Source organism: Mastacembelus armatus, chromosome 8, assembly GCF_900324485.2.
Source record: "Mastacembelus armatus chromosome 8, fMasArm1.2, whole genome shotgun sequence".
NCBI lineage: Eukaryota > Metazoa > Chordata > Actinopteri > Synbranchiformes > Mastacembelidae > Mastacembelus > Mastacembelus armatus.
Window position 1 is genome coordinate 6,764,254 of NC_046640.1, and position 22,273 is coordinate 6,786,526.

General features: G+C 40.6%; 1 protein-coding gene across 4 annotated transcripts; it reads right to left on the bottom strand.

Moving 5' to 3' along the window:
• Window positions 1-588: 588 nt before the first annotated feature.
• Window positions 589-22,063, bottom strand: taok2a (TAO kinase 2a). Of its 4 annotated transcripts, none has more exons than XM_026324516.1 (20): window positions 21,586-22,063; window positions 16,385-16,525; window positions 14,223-14,294; window positions 14,022-14,123; window positions 13,399-13,444; window positions 13,197-13,293; window positions 12,353-12,466; window positions 11,847-11,938; window positions 11,661-11,754; window positions 11,406-11,487; window positions 11,141-11,311; window positions 10,559-10,768; window positions 10,150-10,278; window positions 9,647-9,883; window positions 8,090-8,218; window positions 7,522-7,725; window positions 6,524-6,763; window positions 6,139-6,351; window positions 5,042-5,224; window positions 589-4,815 (listed from the first exon to the last, which is right to left on the bottom strand). In XM_026324516.1, the coding sequence occupies exons 2-20, from the start codon at window positions 16,514-16,516 to the stop codon at window positions 3,934-3,936; spliced, it is 3,429 nt and encodes a 1,142-aa protein (XP_026180301.1). In that variant the 5' UTR covers window positions 16,517-16,525; window positions 21,586-22,063; the 3' UTR covers window positions 589-3,933. The 4 variants fall into 4 exon arrangements, with proteins under 4 accessions (XP_026180301.1, XP_026180299.1, XP_026180300.1 ...); XM_026324514.1 differs by having other exon boundaries at window positions 6,130-6,351; XM_026324515.1 differs by having other exon boundaries at window positions 11,138-11,311.
• Window positions 22,064-22,273: the final 210 nt, after the last annotated feature.

The window sequence follows — 22,273 nt, forward strand, 5'->3', positions numbered from 1 at the left end:
TCTGAACTTCCACTCTGAATTTGCTCACTGAAAATGGCAGTGAGGACTTTTCAGCGTCCTGCTCTCATTCGTCTCAATGTCAACATTTGCACAAAAAGGGAGAAGGAAACAAAAAGATTTCGCAAAAGCCACAAAATATGGTCTTTTTTTTTCTTTAAAATCCACCCAAACATTCTTTTACTATCAGTGCAAATGAGGTAGACATGACAACTAAAGACAGCATCGGATCACACTGAGGTCGACTCTCTGCAGCAACGATGGAGGCTCATGATAGCCAAATGAAATCCTGAATTATTTCCCCACCTGTGGTGACGTGTGAGACGGCTGCAGAAAGTGACCAGATGACTTTTCTACCCATTCGGACTGTGCAAAATCAAATGATGAGGTGTTTGTTTAGAAAAGAGGAAAGTTCTGCTATGGAGCACCAAAGTGTTACATTTAAAAACTAATCTTTATAAACAAACATATGTAGAAGTTGTGTAAAAAAGTGGAAATACTTGTGAAATTATTCAAGGAACAATTAAACTTATTAAAATGAAATGTTCCAAGAACATTTTTCTTGCAAAATGCCTTTTTTCAAAACAAAAAGTTTTTATTTCATGATGTGTTTGTCGTGACAGTGACGATTCCTTTCATAATCGATTAACAGTTTTGTCGGTGAAACCTTTTTTATTTTTAACATATGGGGAAAAAAAAAAATAAATGTTTTGAAATCTGAAGATTTAAACTTAGTATTTGGGCTTTGGACTAATCAACCAATTAAGAAAGTACAATTATAAAAGTAGATTAATCAATTCTGAGAAGAATTGACTGTAGCCCTAGCTGAAACACAAGTGCCATAGTGAAATAAAAACTTTTGAAAAGAAGCATTTTAAAATGCTAATATGACCCCCCCCCCCCAGAGTTACAGCCTCTGTTATAAGTAAAATCACATTAGTTTAGTTGTAATAATTTCCTTAATTACTTGTGTTTGTTTTTTTTTTTTTTTTACACACTTGGTTCACATGTTTATTCATAACGTCCATTATATTTACCTAATATCAAACACGTTTTGGGCTCCATATTCTGCAGGTTACAGTGTTTTTGGGAAAGTCCTTCGCACAGTAACGAGTGCGAAATACAAAATAAAAACTAAAAACTAAAATGGCACAAACCGTAGTGAAGGAATCTGGAGATGCGTCTACTATTCAGTTTGACTGTGGACGCTCCACCTTTAATACTGGCTCAAAAATAAAAAGTAAAATATAGACTGCAGCCCTGCCTAGAACTGTAGACTCCTACCCTGAGACCTCGACAGGAATGCTGGGAAAGGTAGTCCTTTTGCCCTCCTTAAAAACAATAATTTTTTTTATAGCTCTATCACAGTAACATTGCGCTTATTCCCCACCTAGTGGTCAAAATTGGCAATTACATTTTAAAACCTTAAAAATTAGCATACAACATAAATATTCAAACTGCAGTAGTAGTAATAATAATGATAGTGTCTATTTGTCTGCATCTAGTACAAATCAGTTTAACTCACATGACAAAATGATCATTATTATTACTCCAGTACAGTCGCAGAGTTAGTGCTTCTATGTACACTGGTAAGTACAACGCAAGTAAAAGTGTTTGGACAGTGAACAATCGTCAGTATACCTGCTACATTTGCACAGGTATTACATTTATATGCATTTATATAAATAGGAAGTGTGCATGTTATTCATACAAATGCCCTATGTACATAGGTTCATGCACTGAATTGTACTAATTTGTAATGCACATGTACATCTTATCTACAGATGCAGACAAATTGTGAGGAGACAGGTGTAGTTAAGCTGTCAGCGCTGTGCAGACGCACACACACACACACGTTCAGCAACATCACACACAGATTTAGTGCTCAGCTCACTCAAAAATACTCTCTGGCAGCATCCCATCAAAGGGTCATGCAGACATTTTAGGGGATTTTCTTATCTGCTGTTTAAACACGTGTCAGCTGTTTGTGTGCCTAAGTACAAAGTGAAAAGAAGAAGCAGAGAGGAAACACAAGTCAAGAGGAAAAAAAAAAAATAGAAATTACACTTTGATAAATAAATGCGCAAATGGGGTTAACATGGGGTATTTGTGTAGGGCTAACCTTTATCTCATATACTGTCATAGCCAATGAACTGCCAGCTATGACAGGCTGACAGTGTAAACCTCCCACCAAACACAGTGAACACTTCAACCTGTGATACTCTGAGCAGGAGAAACTAATTATAAGGACAGTCCAAGTAGTTGGCTAAACAAAAAAAAAGATAAATGGCTGAAATGACCTGAATCTGTCACTCTGGTAGAAAGCAAACATGAACAATTAAATCAATTTGAAAAACTGCCATTTTCAGATTTCACAGAAAAAGACTAAAAATGTCTATTTTTGTCATAAAAAATAAAACTCCTGATAAAAATAATTCAAGAGGGTGCACTGGTGGTGTCTCCTCCCTCCTTTTTCTGTCCTGTTAGCTTGAAGTCCGTATAAACACAAATTCAGATAAGGAACATGACAAATGTTGTCGAAGGGATGTATGAGCTTTGACAAGGAAACCAGTGTAGTACGCGAATGATCAAATCAGTGAGCTGAGATTTTATTGTGCCCTCTAACTGCGTTTTTGTTCACTGCATCAGGCTGCTATTTCTTACCAAACAACTCTAGTGCAAACTGCTAGTACAGCCACAACGTCTCTTTCTTTATGTCGCCACTCATCTGCACACACATCATGTAAACGTGAGTTTTACTGTTGTTAAAGTAGCTACCTCCTGCTTCCAGTCTCTGCACTAAGCTAAAAACACATCTAGTTCTGTGCTGAACACCCAGAGATCAACCCGATTGAATCTAATAATCTTCTCTCCTGACTTGAGTTCACACCGCAGACAAGCTCATTTCCCCAAAATGTCTGAATGTTCCTTTAAGAAGATTAAAGGGCAGTGGTACAGTTGCCTTGGGTCAGCCCAACAAAGAGATGGCAGTGTTTTTCTATTGTCATATACACTCACAACTACAAATAAATGTTTTCAAGAAATCTTCCCTTGGTCGACTGTGCTGTCCCCCTCCCCCCACAGCCCCTGCCCCACAGAACATATAAACACTTACAAATCAAAACCTGGGTTTACAATTTACCATTATTTACATAGTTACAGTGGTTTTAAAGCACCACTAGCCAAGTGGAAGCTCCCCAACTGTCGCTCATCGCTCAGTTCAATACAAACTGAAAACCAAAAATTAAAAAAAAAATCTCAGTTTAAATCTGCTCTGCGACACTGGACACCTGAAAGGTCTCAGCACAAAACCTGAAACAGGTGACAAGTCTCCTGCAGTTAAACCACCTCACAGCTAAGTCAACACTGTGCAATGGACTCCAAGTGCTACAAAATGAACAAATGGACTCAAGTTTTTTGTGTTTTTCTTGGATATTACAGTTTTGACTTGTTCATTTTGCAACACATGACTCATTTTGACAGGTGGACAAGTTATTTGTGTCTGATTTTAGTCACTCTCTTTTTGATTGTGTTGTTTCGTAACTGTTACTGTGCAGCAGTAATCGTCAGGTGTTAATAAAAGCGTGCTCCTATAATAAACCCTCTGCTGCTCATTAAGAGCAGCTCTGCAGTGTCTCAACAAAGGCATCCTCTCTTTCTTCTCTTGTGCACATTTAAACAAAGGAGATCTTAAAATTTACACTTAAAATTGGGGTATTTGCTTTTTTAAAATGACTGATTTACTGTGCTCCAGCTTTCTGAAGCATCTTAAAATCTACTAAAATGAAAACTAAGCACTCACTCACTCTCTCTCTGAAACAGGTCTAATCCTGCCTCTGTATTTGGCTGAAACACCTTGTATCCCTGTTGCCTGGTTTCATTAAAGAAGCAGAATGAGGCTCACAGACCAGACCAGAGAGGAGAACTCAGACGCTCTCAGGAGTAGGAGAGGTGAGAGCCGTTAGAGATGTGAGAAGTGACCGATGTGCTTCGGCTGAGCCCTCCATCACTCCCCCCGCTGCCCCCTGGACCCCCAGAGGCCGTCCTCCTCAGTGGCTGGGGGCTGTTTCTGAGGGCCATCAGACTGGGGCCCCTGACACTCAGACCTCCACCTCCGTAGCCTCCCTGTGACGATGAAGACGACGAGGCAGAGGAGGGGGGAGAAGAGGAAGACAGGGAGATGGGGGGAGGTGGAGGTGGGGGAGGCAGGAGAGCTAGAGACTGGGAGGAGGCATGGGAGGAGAGGTGGTGGACCTGGGAGTGATGGGAGTAGTGGCTCCCACCCACCCACTCCCTGGACCGTTCACGTTCCCGAGTGTCGCGGTCGTGGCTCTCGCGGTAGAGCTGTGGCGTGCTCTGGTGGTGTTGGTAGTGCTGGGGGAGGTAGTGCTGCTTGTGGTGGGAGGAAGAAGAGGAGGAGGAGGAGGAAGAGGAGTGGCCCCTGCCACTTTTATTCAGCTCGCTGTCCCTACCGAGACCGTGGGACGATGTGATGGATTCGGCGCGGCTGAAGCCACTTCCACTGTGGTTCTGACTGCGCCAGGACGGAGTCGCCACGGAGTTTTGCACACTGTGGCTCCAGTGGCTGCCTGAACGGGGGACAGGTCGCGATGGCCAGCCACTAGAACCTGATGAGGGGCTTGGGGTCGGGTAGCCTTGGTTAAAGGCCTCGGCAGGGATGCCGGACAGAGCCATGTTGCTGAAGCCGAGGCGCATGCTCTCTGAGTCAAAGGCTTCGATCTCATGAGCCTGACGCTCAAGCAACGTTCGGATTCTCTCTGAACGTTCATTCTGCAGAGACAGCATCTCTTCCTCAATCTGACAGAGACAGCAGAGATTCAGAGTATTACTACTGGATTCAACACAACTGCAAAGCTATGTGTATATATGTGTAAATATATACATATAGAAATTGATATTTATAATATAATGATATAAACCCACTAGAGAGGGTGGAACCAGAGAATCTCAGCATTATAAGTTTGTGGGGGCAGACTTAGCACTGTCTTATAGTATAAATTAGCTTGCACAGAATTGCCCATACCCTTTGCTCCAGCAGGGCTCGGCGGATTGACACCCTCTGTTCCAGATCCTTTGCCTCCCGTTCGTGCTGAGTATCAGTGTGGATCTTGATCTTACTCTGGTAGGCGTTCAGCAGCTCTAGCTCCTGCTGCAGCTGCATCCGCAGCACCTGGTACTCAGCCTCCTGGGTCTCATCCAGCCGCAGCTGTGGGAACAAACAGGGACAAGCCTCGGTATCAGCAGAGTACAATCTGCTCAGAAAACTGCTGTCAGACAATCTTAAAACAGCAGTGTAACATGTCTGTAAGGACAACTCATTGCCTGAATATGATTTGAGTAGGTAGATGTCACTTTCTATGCATCAAGATAACATGGTTGAAAATAAAAACAAAAATACTACTGTTATTTCTGTATCTTATGGTTTTACATTTGTATTTCTTACACTTGACTCGCCATAGGGCGGCAGATGAACATTAGCAAGTGGTCAATGCTAATCACCATTTCGGTAAATGTGCCACTGTTTTGTCACTATGAAAATGGAAACAAGTGTGGAACAGGATGCTAAATGTGAATCACTTTAATCAGTTAAAGAAGAGCTAGGGATGCAACAAACATTACGTTAATCAGCCGACGACTTTTATAACTGATCGTAATCGTTCAGCCTAGAAACTTGAATATCATCAAAATTGTCCATCAAACTTTCCTAAGGCAAGGTGTAAGAAGAGAGTAATGCAGCACATCCCAACATAATTTATGTTTGCACAAAACAAGCAAATGTGAAGAATTTTTACTTTGATCAATTATCAGAAAGCCTCAAATTGGTGACGATAAACTATTAAAAGCAGTATTTCAGCCTAGATGTCAAATTATTTAAGTTTCCACTACAGAACTACTGCTTCTTTGTACCATGAAAAAAAATTACAGCTTGAGAACTAAAAGTGGTAATTATTGTTTTCAAACACATTATGAAGCTCTATTTGCCTCTGTGAAATTTATACTACTTATTCAGCTTTGTTATGGTGGACACGTGAATGCAGTGGTGGGGCTGAAGTCTTGTAATGGACATCGTGTTGAGGTGTAGGTGTAGAAGGTGCGCGCAGGTTTCCTTGCCTTACTCACAGCCTGTGTGGACAGCATGTCGTTGATGGAGTGGTCGTACTGCTCGGCAAGGATGGCCAGCTTACGCGTTTGCTCTTCTTTGAGGCGTTTGAGGACGGCTTTATGGTCGGATTTGGGAGTACTCTCCAGCAGGTGGTTCCTCAGGGCTTTGTACTGACGGGTCTGGATCTTACAGGTCTCCTGGAACTGACGCTTGATCTGCAGCTCTTTGGACTGTTAGAAATAATCAGATAAATAACTGAACAGCATGTTTATAATGTATGGTAAAACTAAATTTTGGGGGCTTATGACACTTTTTGATTTGACTGAAATTTTGTTGCAAACTAAAACCGTTTTCAGAACATAAGTAAAACAACGGTGCAGTGTGGTCACAGTCCCGCCATACCTTCAGGCTCTTGGGCTGCTGCCGGACCTCCATGGCATGTTTCTGTCGAAGTTCTTGTTCGCGGCGCTTGTTGTATTCCATCTGGTTGGTCAGCTCGGTCTGGTGTTGTGTTCGGATCAGTTCGGCCCGAGTACGCTGGACCGAGCTCAGCTGCCTAAATTCCAGCTCCTGGGTGGACTCGTGGTGTCGCAGCAGCATGGCACACTCCAGATCCTTTTGGGTCTGCCTCTTGTTCAGGTCCTGGTGGAGAGTGAGCCAAGTCAGCAGAAGTCAAGAAAGAACAAGAGGTCACATCACACCAATGGGTTAAAGAGTCTAACAAATGCCACATTCCTGTTCCCTGTTATAACAGGATGGAGCAATTGAGAGGTTGAAAAAAAAAAAAAAACAACAAAAAAAAAAAATCAAACTGCAATTTTTGTCACAAATAGCACAATTTAAATTGTTACTATTTCCAAATTGTATTTGTGATGTATTAAACATGACGTGATACACAGTATCAGCTGGGTTTTGAGGTGAGAATGTGGATAAACCTGTGAATGTGAACAGCTCAGTGGAGTTTGTTCCGACTGATTCACAGACATTTAGAACATTGGATAGAACATTGTCTTCGTCGCCCCAGTGGCTACAGAAGGTTTCATTGTGTGTGCAGGAAATGAAGACAGGACTTGTTATTTCTATAAATCAATGAAGTAAATGAATGACTTTAGATTCTGTGAGTTTATTCTTAGGGCACTTTATCATCAGGACAATCACTATCATTTTTATTATCTTACAGGACACATCACACTGCTGCTGGTGTTTGCCTCTTCTCTCCATTTGTTCAGGTCCATTGCATTTTGGATAGGGTCTAATTATCCCCTGGTCTAATTGGTGCTTTGTGTGAATGCACTCCATGTTTAACAAAGGGAAAGTACATCACCCTACTTTTTAGCTGTGTACATGAAAGTACATCACCCTATCTTTTATTTTGTTTTAACTCTGTGAATCGGTTGTACCTCTCTGAGCAGGTCCTGCTCCAGGTTGTGGCGAGCCAACAGCATCTTCCTCTTGTACTGCCGACACTGCAGCTCATAGTACTGCCTCTGCCTTCTGAGCAGACTCGCTTCCTCCTCCGCCTGCATCTGCTGCAGACACTCCTTCTGACGGATCAACCACTCCTGCTTCTCACGCTTCGGAGTCGACTGATTCTCGCTCAGCTCCTGATTAGTGGAGAGTAAAGAAAAACAGAGGCACCGAGTGGAAAGAAATGAATACCAAACTCCAAAAACAACTGTGGACAGTTTGACAGAACTGAGCATAGTTCTGTCATTATTGACAATCGTTATTAGAATATCCTGCCACTATGTGCTTTCCTACCGATATTATTTTTGTGGTTTTGCCACATATTAAGAGAGAACCTAGAATACCAATACATCTCAAATTAAGCTGTTTTGAATTTTGAGCATTCCTCCCATGTAAATGTTCCTTTGAAATAATATCACGTAACATCATCAGCAAACTCTGCACTGCAAAGTACCAACTGCTGTATATGGGTATATGGGCATGTGTTGTGTTAGCTCATACCTCTTTCAGTTGCTCCTTGCGCTGGCGATACTGTCGTTTCTGAGACTCCAGTAAAGTGGTCAGCTCTTTCTTCTGCTGGCCGAGTATGTGCTGCTGGAACTTCTTCTCCTCTGCCAGGGCTGCCTTTGTCTGTAGGGGGACATATGATGTTGCAGATGTTAGGGTCAGTGCTGCATTACCCACTATGGTGTTACATAGTCTACTTCATAACGTTGAAATTATTTAAATCAGCCAAGAGACAGATAATGTGTTAAATGAGACTAGAGATATTAAATGGACATTTCAATCTGAGCAGAAACAATTTAATCGACAAAAAAGTGCAGCATTAACACCAATGAAGCACCATGCTTTCAGACATACACTTGAACAATACTAGACATTATCCTAGTGAGATATATGGAAGAACACAATTGTCTGAAGAACATGGACCACACATCAACTGCACTTTTCTCCTGCAAGCTCCCTTGTAAAAATTCTGGGTAGTGTCATAGTGTGAGCTCTGCTGTGGATCCAGTAAACTCTACAAAGGCAACGCTGCCATTCACTGAAATTAACTGGATTTTCTCCCCATGTGAGAAAACATCTCACTTGGATAATCTCCTGCTGTGTGCTGCATGTGTTAAAACGACACCTCCGGACTATCTCTGGACATGATTCTCATGACACTGTAGGGAGTCTATATGTGAAAACAAACATTTAACCCACACTGACCAGAACACTTGTGGTGCGTGTGTGTGGCATTTTTCAATGTCACTGTGACAGAGACAGCAGCTGAAAAAAATGGCTGTCCTATAGGAAATACAGACATGAAGCCTAAAACATAGAGGTTAAGGTTGGGACATCAGTGTGGACATCAGATAAAACAGAATCTGTCTGAGATGCTCAAATTACTGTGTCAATTGGCCTGTGAGCTGTAAAGATTTTACTGGATGACTGATACATACAATGTCTCAATACATAAGAGAAAAACTAGAACAAGATAGTACCACTATCCACATAATGTAAAAAAACAAATGTTTTTTTTGGCTGTTACTGTTAGGGGTCGCCACAGTGGATCAGTTGATCCGCATGATTGATTTGGCACGTTTTACACTGGATGCCCTTCTTGACACAACCCTCCACATTTACTCTGACTTAGGATCAACACAAGACCACACTGGCTTGTGCAACCTCAGTGGCTGAGTCTAACGGCCCCTGGTCTTCCAAGGTGGTTTCCCATCCAAGTACTAACCAGGGACAGCTTAGCTTCCAAGATCGAATGGGATCAGTCACTCACAGGACAGTGAGGATGCTCAACAATGTAAACATTGTATAATTACATAAAAAGTGACTTTCACTCTTCTGCTATTTTCATCTCTGCAACTGCTCACAAGGTCACTGTGTCCCCTGGCAAACAGCTACACCACTACACCCAACTAATCCATAATTACATTTGTTGCCAGCCATTTTAACAATTGTTTCTTGTTGATTTTATTGATTAGCTGTTGCAGCCCTAGTCTGAATGTAAATACAGGAAAAGGATCCGGATGTGAATTTATTGTGCTCTGTCACTCTCACCTCCTTCTCCAAGATGGCCTGGTGCTTCTTGGCCAACTTGTCAGCCTCGGTGGAGAAGCTGTTCCTCTGATTCTCTAGCTCTTTGTCCAATTTCAGCTGGTGCTCATCCATCTCCGCCTTCAGCTTGTTCTCCAGCCCCATCAGCTGCTTCTGGTGCTGCCGTCTCATACGTTTATACCCTGACATCTGCTCTCGCAGTGCAGAGCCCTGCTCATGTTCCTGGATCTGACGAGTCACCTGGATGAAGGGATGATGAAGTGGATCACATCTGATGTCAGAGTATTTCAAGGGGTATTTGTTATTTATGCTGTTGTGTTATTTAGCCACAAATTCTGGCACAGACCAGAGGTTTCCAACAGGCAGACCTTGAAACATTTAACAGGCCTTGAGAAAACAATGACTGGTCAAACAAAAGCAATAAACTATAACAAGCTGTTAGACAATTAAAAAAAAAAAAAAAAAAAAAATTGCAACCATCACTATCCCTTTTCACTGGACCCTACCAGGGATGCAGTCCGAATGGTGGCAAAGTGGTCGCGGTTGCGGTAGTAGGCTCGACGGCGTCCAGCTGAGGGAGCTTGAGGCTGATCCATCTCTGGCTGGTAAGGGTCATCATAGATATTATCCTGACCCTGAAGAGCGTCAGTGGTTAAGAATGGGGTTAGAAACTTTTAAACCACACAAGGAAAAATATAAAATAAACCATATCATGTCTTTATGAACACAGAAAGGAGACCAAATATCTAAACCTCCCAAGAAATTTGCTAAAAAAAAAAAAATTAAAAAAAAAAAAAAAATTGCCAAACAAAAAAACAAAAACTGTGGTATCCGAGATCAATTAAGCTCAGGTGCAACATGCTTGGAGTAGATGAGTAAGTGAAACGGTCAGCCTGGACTGAGTTTGGTGTTTACCGTGGGCCGGTGGATGATGGAGCTATTGGAGGTGACCGTGTGCTCGCCCTCCTGCATCATGGCCATCTCGCCACTGCTGTCGTCAGAAGCATCGGCCAGGCTGTTGACTGAACTGCTTTGGGAACTGGCTGAGATAGACATGCTGGGAACTGACTGGGAGCTCTCCATGCTGTTGACTGTGCCTGTCCGCAACAAGTACTGCTCCACCTCCTGAAACACACATACGCACACAAACAAACACAAACCTGATTCAGAATGTGCACCATGAACTAAAACCAACCTTTACTGTATAACCTGGAAGTGTAAAAACATCTGTGTGCAAAGGAGGAAACACTGCACAAGTATGGACAAATATAGATGGTCATATACATAAAATAAACTGAAAACTTAGTCTGGCAGCTGACAATCAGCAGATCTGTAGATTTTCTACTAGATAAGTAGATTTCCTAGTTTTTTTTTTTTTTTTTTAAAAAGGATCTATATCTCCTCCTTACTCTCTACATCTTTTCCTTCCTCTCTGTAAGTCATTCATTGTGCCTTTCCCCAAACACAGTCTGCAACCTCCCCCTCCCATCTCACCACCTCCTCATCATCTCCTCCCTCAGTCACAGGGCCGTTCGGCTGGGTCTCCTGAAAGAGGATCTTCTTCATCTTGCGGTACTGCAGGTTGTCCAGCTCCCGCACTGCATCCTTGGTTCGTGCAATCAGGTCCATGATCACCGTCAGGGGACGCTCCCGGCACAAGAACCGATGCTATTGGTGAAGAATGGAAACCATAGATGAGCATATCTACACTGCAGAGGAGATTTCTGAACATGTACTGGGCTTCAGCTGTGTTTGTTCTCACATTGAGCAGCACATCCGAGGTAGGCCGGTCCTGGGGAATCTTCTGTAGGCAAGAGTCAACAAAGTTGCGGAAGGAATCAGACCTGGCGAAGAAACATATGTTTAGTGATGATTAGTAAATAAAATTATTTAAAGAGAACCTTAAGAAATAATAAAGAGAAAAAGAGCAGATATTGTCACTTATAATTTAAGCTCTTGGTTTCTGTAGAGATTAAGCTATAAACGGACTGGTCAAAAGAGAGGGAGACGTTCTTACCAGTGATTGGACTGGAGGATGGGGCTTTCATTCTGAGCAATATGGTATAAGGCACTCATAGCATTCATATTGAAGAGTGGGGGCTTCCTCTCAGCTGTGGGCACACAGTCAAGACTTTAAGTACAGACATAATTTATTCACAAATGTGCCCACATAAGAAACAATCAGGCAGATTGCAGTTCATACCCAACTCTATGCAGGTGATGCCCAGTGACCAGACGTCCACCTTGCCATCATACTGGCCCTCGTCCATGGCCAAGATCACCTCTGGAGCCATCCTAGAAAGGAACAAAAAAGCGTAAATCATTACAAGAGGAAATGGAACAAACTCAGGGCCTTGGCACTGTATCTGCCATCTTTTGATAACTTTGGTCAGACCAATAATATTTAACCAACAACTTGATTGGAAGTAAAAAAATAAAGTACACCACAAAAGTTGACTTTTTATTGTCTGGGCTTTTTCTTTAAAGTAAGATGCAAGTCTGCTAAGGATACAATATAACCTTACTGCTCCAGCAGGTCCTTCCTTTTATTATTTCAGAAATTAGGATTTAGGGCACAATTAAAAATATAATGAGTGGATAACATGAGTAGGAATGTGCAACTTTCCAACTGCAACTGCAGAATGTCATGCTTGTTATTTAATTGTAACTGGTAGAAGAGGAGAGAAGAGGTTTTAGGTGAACACTCACCAATAGGGAGTCCCCACAAAGGAGTTGGCCGGAGCCACAATTGAAGCAGAACCGAAATCCCCTAGTTTAACCTGACCAGGCTCTGTCAGCAGGATGTTTCCTGCTTTAACGTCCCTGCAGAAGACAATCAAATATTAGTGATTATCACTGCCCTTGACATTCACAGAAAAAGTGCAGGCATTTAAAACATAAATATACCTGTCAAACTAACTATGATGCTGCTGGATGGACAAAATCTTAGATACATAGATATTAGTATAACACTCCCCCATTCAACAGCAGTGCAAAGTACTGTACATCTTCCAAAATGATCACAAAAGTGAATCAACATCTCTTGGAACATTTTCACCTTCATCATGGGAGGACTGATTTCAGGACACTTGGATTTGACTGCATTAGTTCTGGCTAGGTGTGCCTAATAAAGTGACAACTTGGTGTGTGCGTTCTTATTTTAATAGTACCATCTACTGCAGTTAATCACCAGTTTGGGGTTTTTCTTTTTTAGGTTTTATGCTTGAACAACTCATATTTTACGAAGATCCAATTCACAGTGTGATCATATTACCTTATAAGAGAATACTATCACAAACATTTCTGTTACTTGTATACAAAGCTTATATCAGCTAACAAACAGGCATTTTTTTACATCTCAGGTATCAGTATTCAAATGTATCAGTCAAGAGATATTTTTGACCACTACTAACTATTATATACAGCTAGTTTTGTATATACTGGGACAATAAGCGTTTTGCCATATGACCGTTACTGCAGCTGCCTTCAGCTGTTGCTTGTCTTCAGTAAGTGAAAAACATGTGAGGAGCCAACACAGTGAACGCAATTTTACCTGTGAATCATATTGTGAGAGTGAAGATATGCTAATCCCTGCAGTGCACCATGGGTAATAGCAGCTATTTCAACCTCCTGGAGCGGCTTTTTGTGAACTGCAGGGAGGGAAAAAAGCACATGGAGTGACACAAATCATCAGAGGCATAATCATGTCTTAATGACCATAAATGACAAAGCAACAAATGTGATGTTAAATTTACCTTCAAGGAGGTCTGAGGCTGAGCCGAGGCAGTACTCCATCACCAGCTGAGGGAGAAAGACTTCAGTTTGATCAATAGGCCCAAACATGGGCTTTATTTGCATTCACATTTCTACCACTGCAATAAATTATACAGATGAACAGATTCTCTGACTGGTCCTCCGCTCTTATGGTATATATCTCATCTTTCACACATAAAATAAGGGTTGAAAAAAGACATATTTCTACATATCAAAGAACAAGAACTAAATCTCAGAACTAAAGATAATCATTAAAATTATTTATCAGGTAAATATAGTCATTTTCTGTTTTTTCTCTCTACCATTATAAATTTATTACTTTTGGGATTTGGACTGTTAGTAAGATAAAAGTTACTAAGAGGTCATGTGAGTGGGAATCTCTGATGGGCGTTTTTCATTATTTTGTGATCTTTTTGTTGATTAATCATTTTGGATCTAAATAGGGCCATGGAGTACACATGTAAGAAGCTTTACACCAATTTGCTGCTCCATTAAGTTTATCGGGTGATTAGTTTCTCACGGAATTCCAGTGGGCATGTAGGGGAAAGTGCTTTCCAAAGCTTAGAAGACATTACAATAGTGCAGTGAAGGTCACAATACGTACCCATGCTGTGTGTTCTTTCAGATAACATCCCCGATACTCAATAGTGTTAGGGTGGCGAAGTTTCTGCAGGAACTTCACCTCTTTAATGATGTCCTGCCATTTCTGCACATGAACAAAAAACACATTTTAGAGACAACCTGTTAGTAGCAGAGTAATATTTGTGAGAATTATAGAATCACTTGTTTCTTTCTAGTTCATTACCTCATTTGTCTGCTTGCCACTGTAGGACATTTTCTTGATGGCCACCACCTCATTGTTGCGCACATCTCGGGCCTATAGGACAACAGAAACACAATCATCAGGACATTTCACATATTTTATTTTACTTTTCCTATGCAGATTAATCCCACTGCTCCAGGGGTTGACCCAAGGGAGTTATGCTTGCTTCTCAAACCTTTTTGTCATCACTGCCCCAAACTTCTACATTCATCGTCGTAACTCTACGATACCCTGCTATAAATATTTTTTTTACAAGAAGCAGTTCAGTAGCCAGGCTTCCCTCCTGCCCTTAGCCTTATTTTTTAATCATTACCTACATTTATTTACAAAAACTCTTATTTGCTAATTTTGCATTACTATGGATGTGGATAGACTACTCTTTTCATCTGCTTTTCTAGAATAGACAGGAGAATTTTAATATAATACCACTTGGTGGAGCCAAAAGATCCCCCTGACGTGCTCAGTGTGCCGAGGACAAAGATGTACACCATGATCCGTTTTCCTACCCAAAGTACATAATTTATTTTTGGATCAAATACTCATATTTCCACAAAGCTATTCCCAGTGTTTAATCCTCCAAAGGGCTTAATCCTAAATCCCAAGTTAGGATGTCACTATCAGACACCAGCTGAAGTCATGTTGCACTGTGATTACACTGACCAGTCCTAGCCCAGACTGTAAACAACTGAATGATGCATCATTGCTGTTACGACTGAGAATATTTCCTTTAAAATATGGAACAATCAGGTCAACCAGACAACAGAATTATATAAGCTTTTAAAAATATACATTAAATACAGCTCTTTTAAAGACACATGCCCCCTTTGACATACACTGAGTTTACATACAGCCATTGTAAAAAGCAGAAGAACTGTTGTTAAATTGATGCAAATTGATGCACATTATCTATTTTTGTAGCACATCTCTAATAGCCTTTTAAGGATCCTCTGAAACTCAGACATTCGGTGTGGCAGTGAGAACACTGTGGAGGTGTTAGTCTACCACAGAGCCTCAAGAATAATTTACAGGTGAAATGAGATGCACAGCTTAGTACATGGACATGTTGTGTTCCCACTGTTTTCTAATGAGGTGGGGAAATTTTTCTATTCACAGTTTCTTTGGTAATGACAAAAGGCTGAACATTTGAAACCCACACAGACTAACACTGCTCAGGGCTCCCGAGCTCGGTGTGCAAGGGAAATGCTTGAAAAACCAGATAAAGATCAAAACATTTAGATTTTCTTCAATGTTACCTAAGCACAGAAGAGGAGCAATAGGACATGAACTATCTTGTTGCTTTAAATTTGGACACAAAACAGGAAATTTCTGACAAACAAGTTCAAGATCAACCATTTGTACTTTTACTAGCTTGTATAGCATGTGATTTACTCTGGACCCAGACCTCAGAACTGCAATTCACATCTTTGTTCAGCTCACTGATGACCGATTAGTTGTCATAATTCTTTTCGAAACGAAGCTACATTTTGTAACATTTCTTCTCCACCACAACTTTATGTTTTAAGTTTCTTTTGGCAGAGCCACAAGGTTTGAGCTCATGATGCACACGCAACTGTCAGCACAAATAAAAGGAAATGAAAGCCAGGAGGCGTACAATGCAGATAGATCAAAATAATTTGGAAATAGGAAATTTTCTAAACTGGAAGCAGATCTCGATTCCCACCTGTAGACCAGAGTCAATTAAAAATATCAAGCTTATCTTTTTAGGTAGCTACATCTATGAAACTGAGAAAGTAAAATGGCAGTGCAGATGAGGCTAAAACAAATGTAACAACTAGATAAACAATTATTAATTTCTTCTGTCATGACAAATGATAAAATTGCCATTTCTCACAACCAGCAATAGAGCTTTCTATCAACTAAACTTTAAGATGTCGGATGGCTACACCAGTTATTACAATTAGGTCTAAACAAAATACTCCTCCCTTAGCATACAAAAACTGGCTGAGACCAGCGGTATTCTCAATCACAACTTTTTTATGAGATGAGCAGCCAACTTTCACTCCACCCTTCACTATAGCTTTTCGGATCAGGTATTAAGACTTTCATTTTACTTTCTAAAGATGCTGTGCTGAAACACAAAATAAACACCTATCAAAAAGTAGACAGCTTTATGTCATACTCACAAAGTACACAGCTCCAAAGCTGCCATGGCCAATCTCACGGAGGTCAGCAAACAGCTTTTCTGGATCATCTTTGCAGAAGAGATCTGCCACCTCCGGGTCCTTCAGATTGCCCGCCCGTGCACTCGAGGGCATGGCCAGGGCCTGGAAGACAGGGGAAGGAGCACGTTAGTACTGGGAGACTACAGTCTGGTTAGAAGTCAAAACAGTGGCCCTGGTCTTTGTGGCATTACTGAGAGGTGTGTGGTGGGGTTTAGCTAATCTTTTTTTTCTCAAGTGTGTTTAAGAATCTGTAAGCTTTTTCACAGTCAACAGAAAATTAAGCTGCAACAGAATGTGATCAATTGATCATCCAAGTATTTTCCAAGGTAAGTTAGCAAATGTTTTCCAGATTCTAAAAAGTGATTAAATGAACAGGAGTTTAGAGACACTAATTTAAACACACTTTGACTGACATAATCAAACATCTGGTAATCACTTCGGGGGTCATAGCAGGATCCAATCCTGTGTTTTCAATTTTAGTGGAGGGGCTACCATTTGGTATATTGTTGGATCATGGATTCTGCCTATATTGCATTTGAAGGACATGAAGCATCTGTTTTCCACTTCAGTTGGGCAGAAAACCATCTAATTAAATTGTTAAACATGCTGGAAAAATGCATTCATGTACTCCAATGACAACGTGACCCATTTCCAAAATTGCTTCACACGCACCAAAACAGAGACCATTATTACTCTAAATCTATAGAGCATCTTCCAAATTTTCCATAATGTTTCATTATCGTCATGACTGGCGGCTTTTGGCCTGACTGGTTAGAGTTACACTGAGCTCTGCACCTCTGTAGTGACAGAAAACAGTCCTATCTCCCACAGTGGATCTATCTGAGACAGTAACCTGCTGACAAGTTGAGACATGAAGGCAGTTACAGAGAAAGTCTGGATGTTTAACTGAGAAAACCTGAAAAACAAAGAAAAACAACAGGCTACCAGAAGCAACTTTAACATGAGAGAGGGAGCATGATGAGGGGGAGACAAAATGGCAACAGCATTTCACAAAATGTACTTCAAGATAAATGCATTTCAATTATTAACTGTTCAGTAGGGGCTGGAACCTGTGACGTCAAAAGCATAAATGACGTGAGAGCTCCACAGCTTCCAAAATAAGAACATGGTAACAACCCAATTCATTACTCACTCTTAACAAGTGACATTCAGTGTTAGACCAAAGCTGCAAAACTATGCATTTGCAAAACTGGAACCAGTACAAATATGGCTTGAAAAATGGCTTGAAAAATGGCTTTAAACAATTAATCAGTTATCAAAATTGTTACCAATTTATTTTATTAACTTTTTCAGTTTCAAATGCCCATTTTTATAAGATAGGCTATGTAAAACTGATTTCACAGTGGTATAATACATATAATTAAAATAACAAAAAAAGACTACTACGGATGAATGCTGGCTAAGCTAAGTCAAGTCTAACTAAAACTAATCAAATTTAATTTAACTCTAAGACATGAAAGTACAGACCAAGAACAGGGTCAGTAAGTTTCATGGTGAAGAAGTACCATGAAAAAAAAAAAAAAAAAAAAAAGCAATTAGTTTGGCTTTTTTCAACTCTCCGTGAGGGTCATCATGCAACTTTAGACAATATAATGGTGGATAATGGTGGACATGTTGATGGAGGCACTCTCACAGAGCCCAACACACACACACACTTAAAGAGGTTAGCACAGCTAAGTTTCACTGTTCAGAACTCTATTTATGCAATTCTGTTGGCACCTATTTAAAAAAAAAAAAAAAAAAAAAATGTTCAAATATTTCACAATGGAAACTGTCAGGTTTAAATTAAGGTTGAAACAACCAATTTTTGTCGTTATTGTTAAAAACAAATTACGAAACCAATTATCAAATGTTTCATTCATTGCAGATGAATAATCTGATGATCAACTAATCAATTATTGTTTTAGCTCTAATTGAAATTAGCGCTGCAACGAATCCTTGAGGACAAATCGAGGATTTTGATTACAAAAAACGAGGATTCGTTTAATTACTATGACTTGTGTTATCGGACATTCTCCGCCTAGTGATCACTGTTCCACACGGACCGCAATCACGTCAAGTTGCCGCAATGGCAGGGAGAAAAACTGTCCGTAAAAGGCAGAAAATGTCCAGTTTGGGATCATTTCAAACTTAAAAGATGACAACACAGTGCAATGAGTGTATTGTAAAGTAGAAATGGTGAACCACAATAGTACTTCGTCAATGCTTCAGCATCTGAGCAGTAAACATCCAGTTGCGATTCAGACCAGCTCACCCAGCGGAGTGAAAAAGGTAACGTCATCTCAAGGTAACCTGTCATTTCTGTCAAAGTCTATTTTATCCGATTACTTGAGTAATTGCTGAAATATTCGGTAGAATATTCGACTCCAAAAACAATCGATAGCTGCAGCCCTAGTTGAAATACAATAGATTGTGCCCTTTAAAAACACTAAGCAATAAAATAAATTATAAGCCAAGCAACAGAAGAAAAAGAACACACTTGATTACATATTTGTAAACATACATGACAATTGTGTTGTTTCATGCGTATGGAGATCAGAGCAGCAGAAACAAACTGACAGCACTACAGTTCTTCACCATGGCAGTCCAACCAAAGATCTGCATAAATAAATCCAAGGAAATCCAAAAATGAACCAAGCTGAGCATAAAATCAAATCATCTCACTAAATCAGCCCATTGAATGTAATATCGGCCTACACACCGAGCTTTGCTTACTGACAAATGCAATACCATGTTAAAATGGGGTTAATGTAGCTCCTCATCCTTGAGTGTCAGCTGGAGCCCCAAGGACAGCCAACAACATAACCAGGCCTCTGTGAGTCGGTGAATGCACGGCCCCAGGGTCCCTGTTTAATGCAGTACTCCAAGGCTTGTTCCTTTTGAAGTATTGCTCTGTAAACACACTTGTAAATCAGTGCTAGACGAGGAGGCAGATTCCCACCTTCCCATCCCCCCCGAACTAACATTCCTTCAAAACACAGTGAACCAATTTCCAATTATATATTATGTGTCTGAGGGTATTCTGTCCAACGCAAGGAAGCAAACGCCTGCAGCTTTTTTCTACTGTCAACAGGAGAACAACAGCCATTTTAAAGAAAGAAGAAAGGCAGAAATGTACTCATGTAGAGCTAACAGCCAGAAATGGGGCATTCTGATTGACTAAAATGTACACTATGTAACTGTGATATTCTTGGCTCAGATCTGGCTAGGGACATTTAGCGTATATTTCTTATTTCGCATTATTTTTTTAGAGGTATCACACATTAATTAATTTAAGCCTTGAAATAAATCATCTTATGTTGGGAAAAGTTTGCACGCAGCGAAGGTTTGTCACTGACGTCTTCCTTCTAGTGACTCCTCAGCCTAAAGGTGTAATGCCAAAACTACTAAATCATTCACCACTTTTAAAATGAGAATCTTGTGGTATCTATTTTTTCACATGTTCCAAGGAACACAGTTGTTCTTACATGTTTAAGCACCGAACACTGAGCAAACAAGTTTCCTCAACATCACATGTGGGAAAAAAAAAAAAAAACAAGTTAAATGAAGTTAGCTTGGAAGTCAGACGAAGACATTGAAAACAGGAAAGGAAAAAGGGAAACATAGCCCTGGATAGTTTTTTTTTTTTTCGTTCTCTTTTTTTTTTTTTAAATTAAGTGTGACGTGAAATTTGGTGTGTCAGTGGTGCCGAAGGACCAAGATCACATGGTTGACCTCAGCTCTGACATGGAAACTGTTCTATATAACAGAAGCTCCTTGTTGTGAATATGTCCCAACTCTCTCACAAGGTGAGTATGAAAACATTTATTTACACCAATAACCAACACCTTCAAAAAATAAACAATTCCAAATTAAATTATAGACTTCATAGCTTACAGGTTTATACTGAAACACTAAAATATCTCCAAATAGGATTATTTTACGGCAATGAATGCATTTAATTGTAGGCACTGCGAATTACAAGCTACTCATGGCCAAGGGAGGGGGTATAAAGTGAAAGCTGGCAGACATCGTCCTTACAATAAACCACATCTCTCCAAAGATATTTAGAAGATACGCAATGTTTGAGATTAAGTCTGAATAAGCATCACGTCAATAACTTCAAATATATTTACTATTTGTTTGTCTAGATAATACATCACAATAAACATCCTTCACTCCACCCGGATAAATACTTTACCCACAGAAACGATTGTCCTTCAGCTGGTAGCTGGTAGAGCTTTAACACCAGACCGCTTAAAAACAACTGATCAGGTTTTAGAAAAGCTGAAATTTTGTTTGTTGTGGTAGCATAAAATCAAGATTTCAACTGCCCTGGATGCAACATGCAGTATTATATAAAGAAATGCTCTGCCTTGTTTGTGCCTTTGTTTGACAGTTGACAGTCCAGAGCCAGAGACAGAAAACAAGGGTAGGGCCATGTAACAAATGTTCCCCGGTTGGGAACTGAACATACCCCTGGTTCTAACCATAACCACTATGGTTATGTGCCCATCTGGTGACTATCTGGATAGTTTAACCAACAGGTCAATCATTTCAGTCATTCGTAAAGCTGAAAATTGTGGAAAATATGCCATGTATTCATAGATTTTAGCCTCTCAAACGAGATTTATTGATTTTCATTTGTCAGATATGATTTGATAGCGAATATAAAGCAGACATGTAAAGCCACCAGTTTCAGCTTAGTCATTTTTGTTTCGGCAAAGTTTAATAAACTAACCACGTACCACGTAACGAAACCCGACCTGAAGAGGAAAACAATCGGTACTTGCAGCCCTAATGTTACCTTACTGACAGAAGGGGTGGACAGGCTCCAGCTAGAAACCCTCTGAAACAACCTCAGGACTGTCTGACAATGCCCTCTAACATCATGTCGCTTTTTATTGCTGAAGCCCGTCGTTGTTGTCCGTTAATGGCCTGAAATAACGTCAAACTCTGCGAAGTGAATAAATCCAGATAAAAGCTCCAGGTACAAAGACAAAATTAGGTTAATCCTAAACTGCATAAAGCTTTCACTGTTTTCCGTTTTACTCGTGAACAAATCAGGGACAAATAACCGTCCCCGGACCCAAGTTTGAACCCCAATGGGGAGCTAACTGGGTGAGTTAGCATTGCGGCTAGCTGGATGTAGCTTCACTCACCGCGGCTTATCGAGGCTCCGCTCTGGGCCGAAAAACAACTGTTAGCAGCCAAGCTAACGAGCCTCTGTCCTCATAGCCCGGGTTTCCTCTCGGCAGATGATCAACACGATGTTTGGTCCATTTCAACAGACGTTCCTCCTGATTTTAGTGAATTTATTTGACGTTTTCCAAATTACACTGGCGCAAATCTAAACTTTAAGCTCGCCAGTTGTGTCTGTCGTTACTGGGTTGCTAGCCTTAGCTAATTGGCTAGCTTAGTTGTAATAGCCTGTAACGTTAACATTAGTTGTCCTGCGGGCTGTGGCTGCTGTTCCTCCGCGGTGCCCCACTCCTGAGCATAGTGTCCGGTTACACCAAACCTCTTTGAAATATGCTCTAAAAATCCGCCTTAAAATCTACACCCCATCCTGAGACTGGGCTTGTTTCTTACACCGTTTTTGTTCTTGCTAAATACAAGATGGCACAGACTGGTGGGGCGGGACTCTACTGTTGACCGGAAAATGATTTGTTCTATTTCCTGTGAGGTTTCTGCTTCACAAATAAAAGGGTATTAATAAATCGACCTAGATAATAATCTAGTACAAAGGCTCGAAGGCTTGATTTAATGATTATTTTTATAAGTATTCATGTCTGTTGGCCACATTTTATAATGCTGGGACACTTAATAGACATTGCCTATGAACTATGA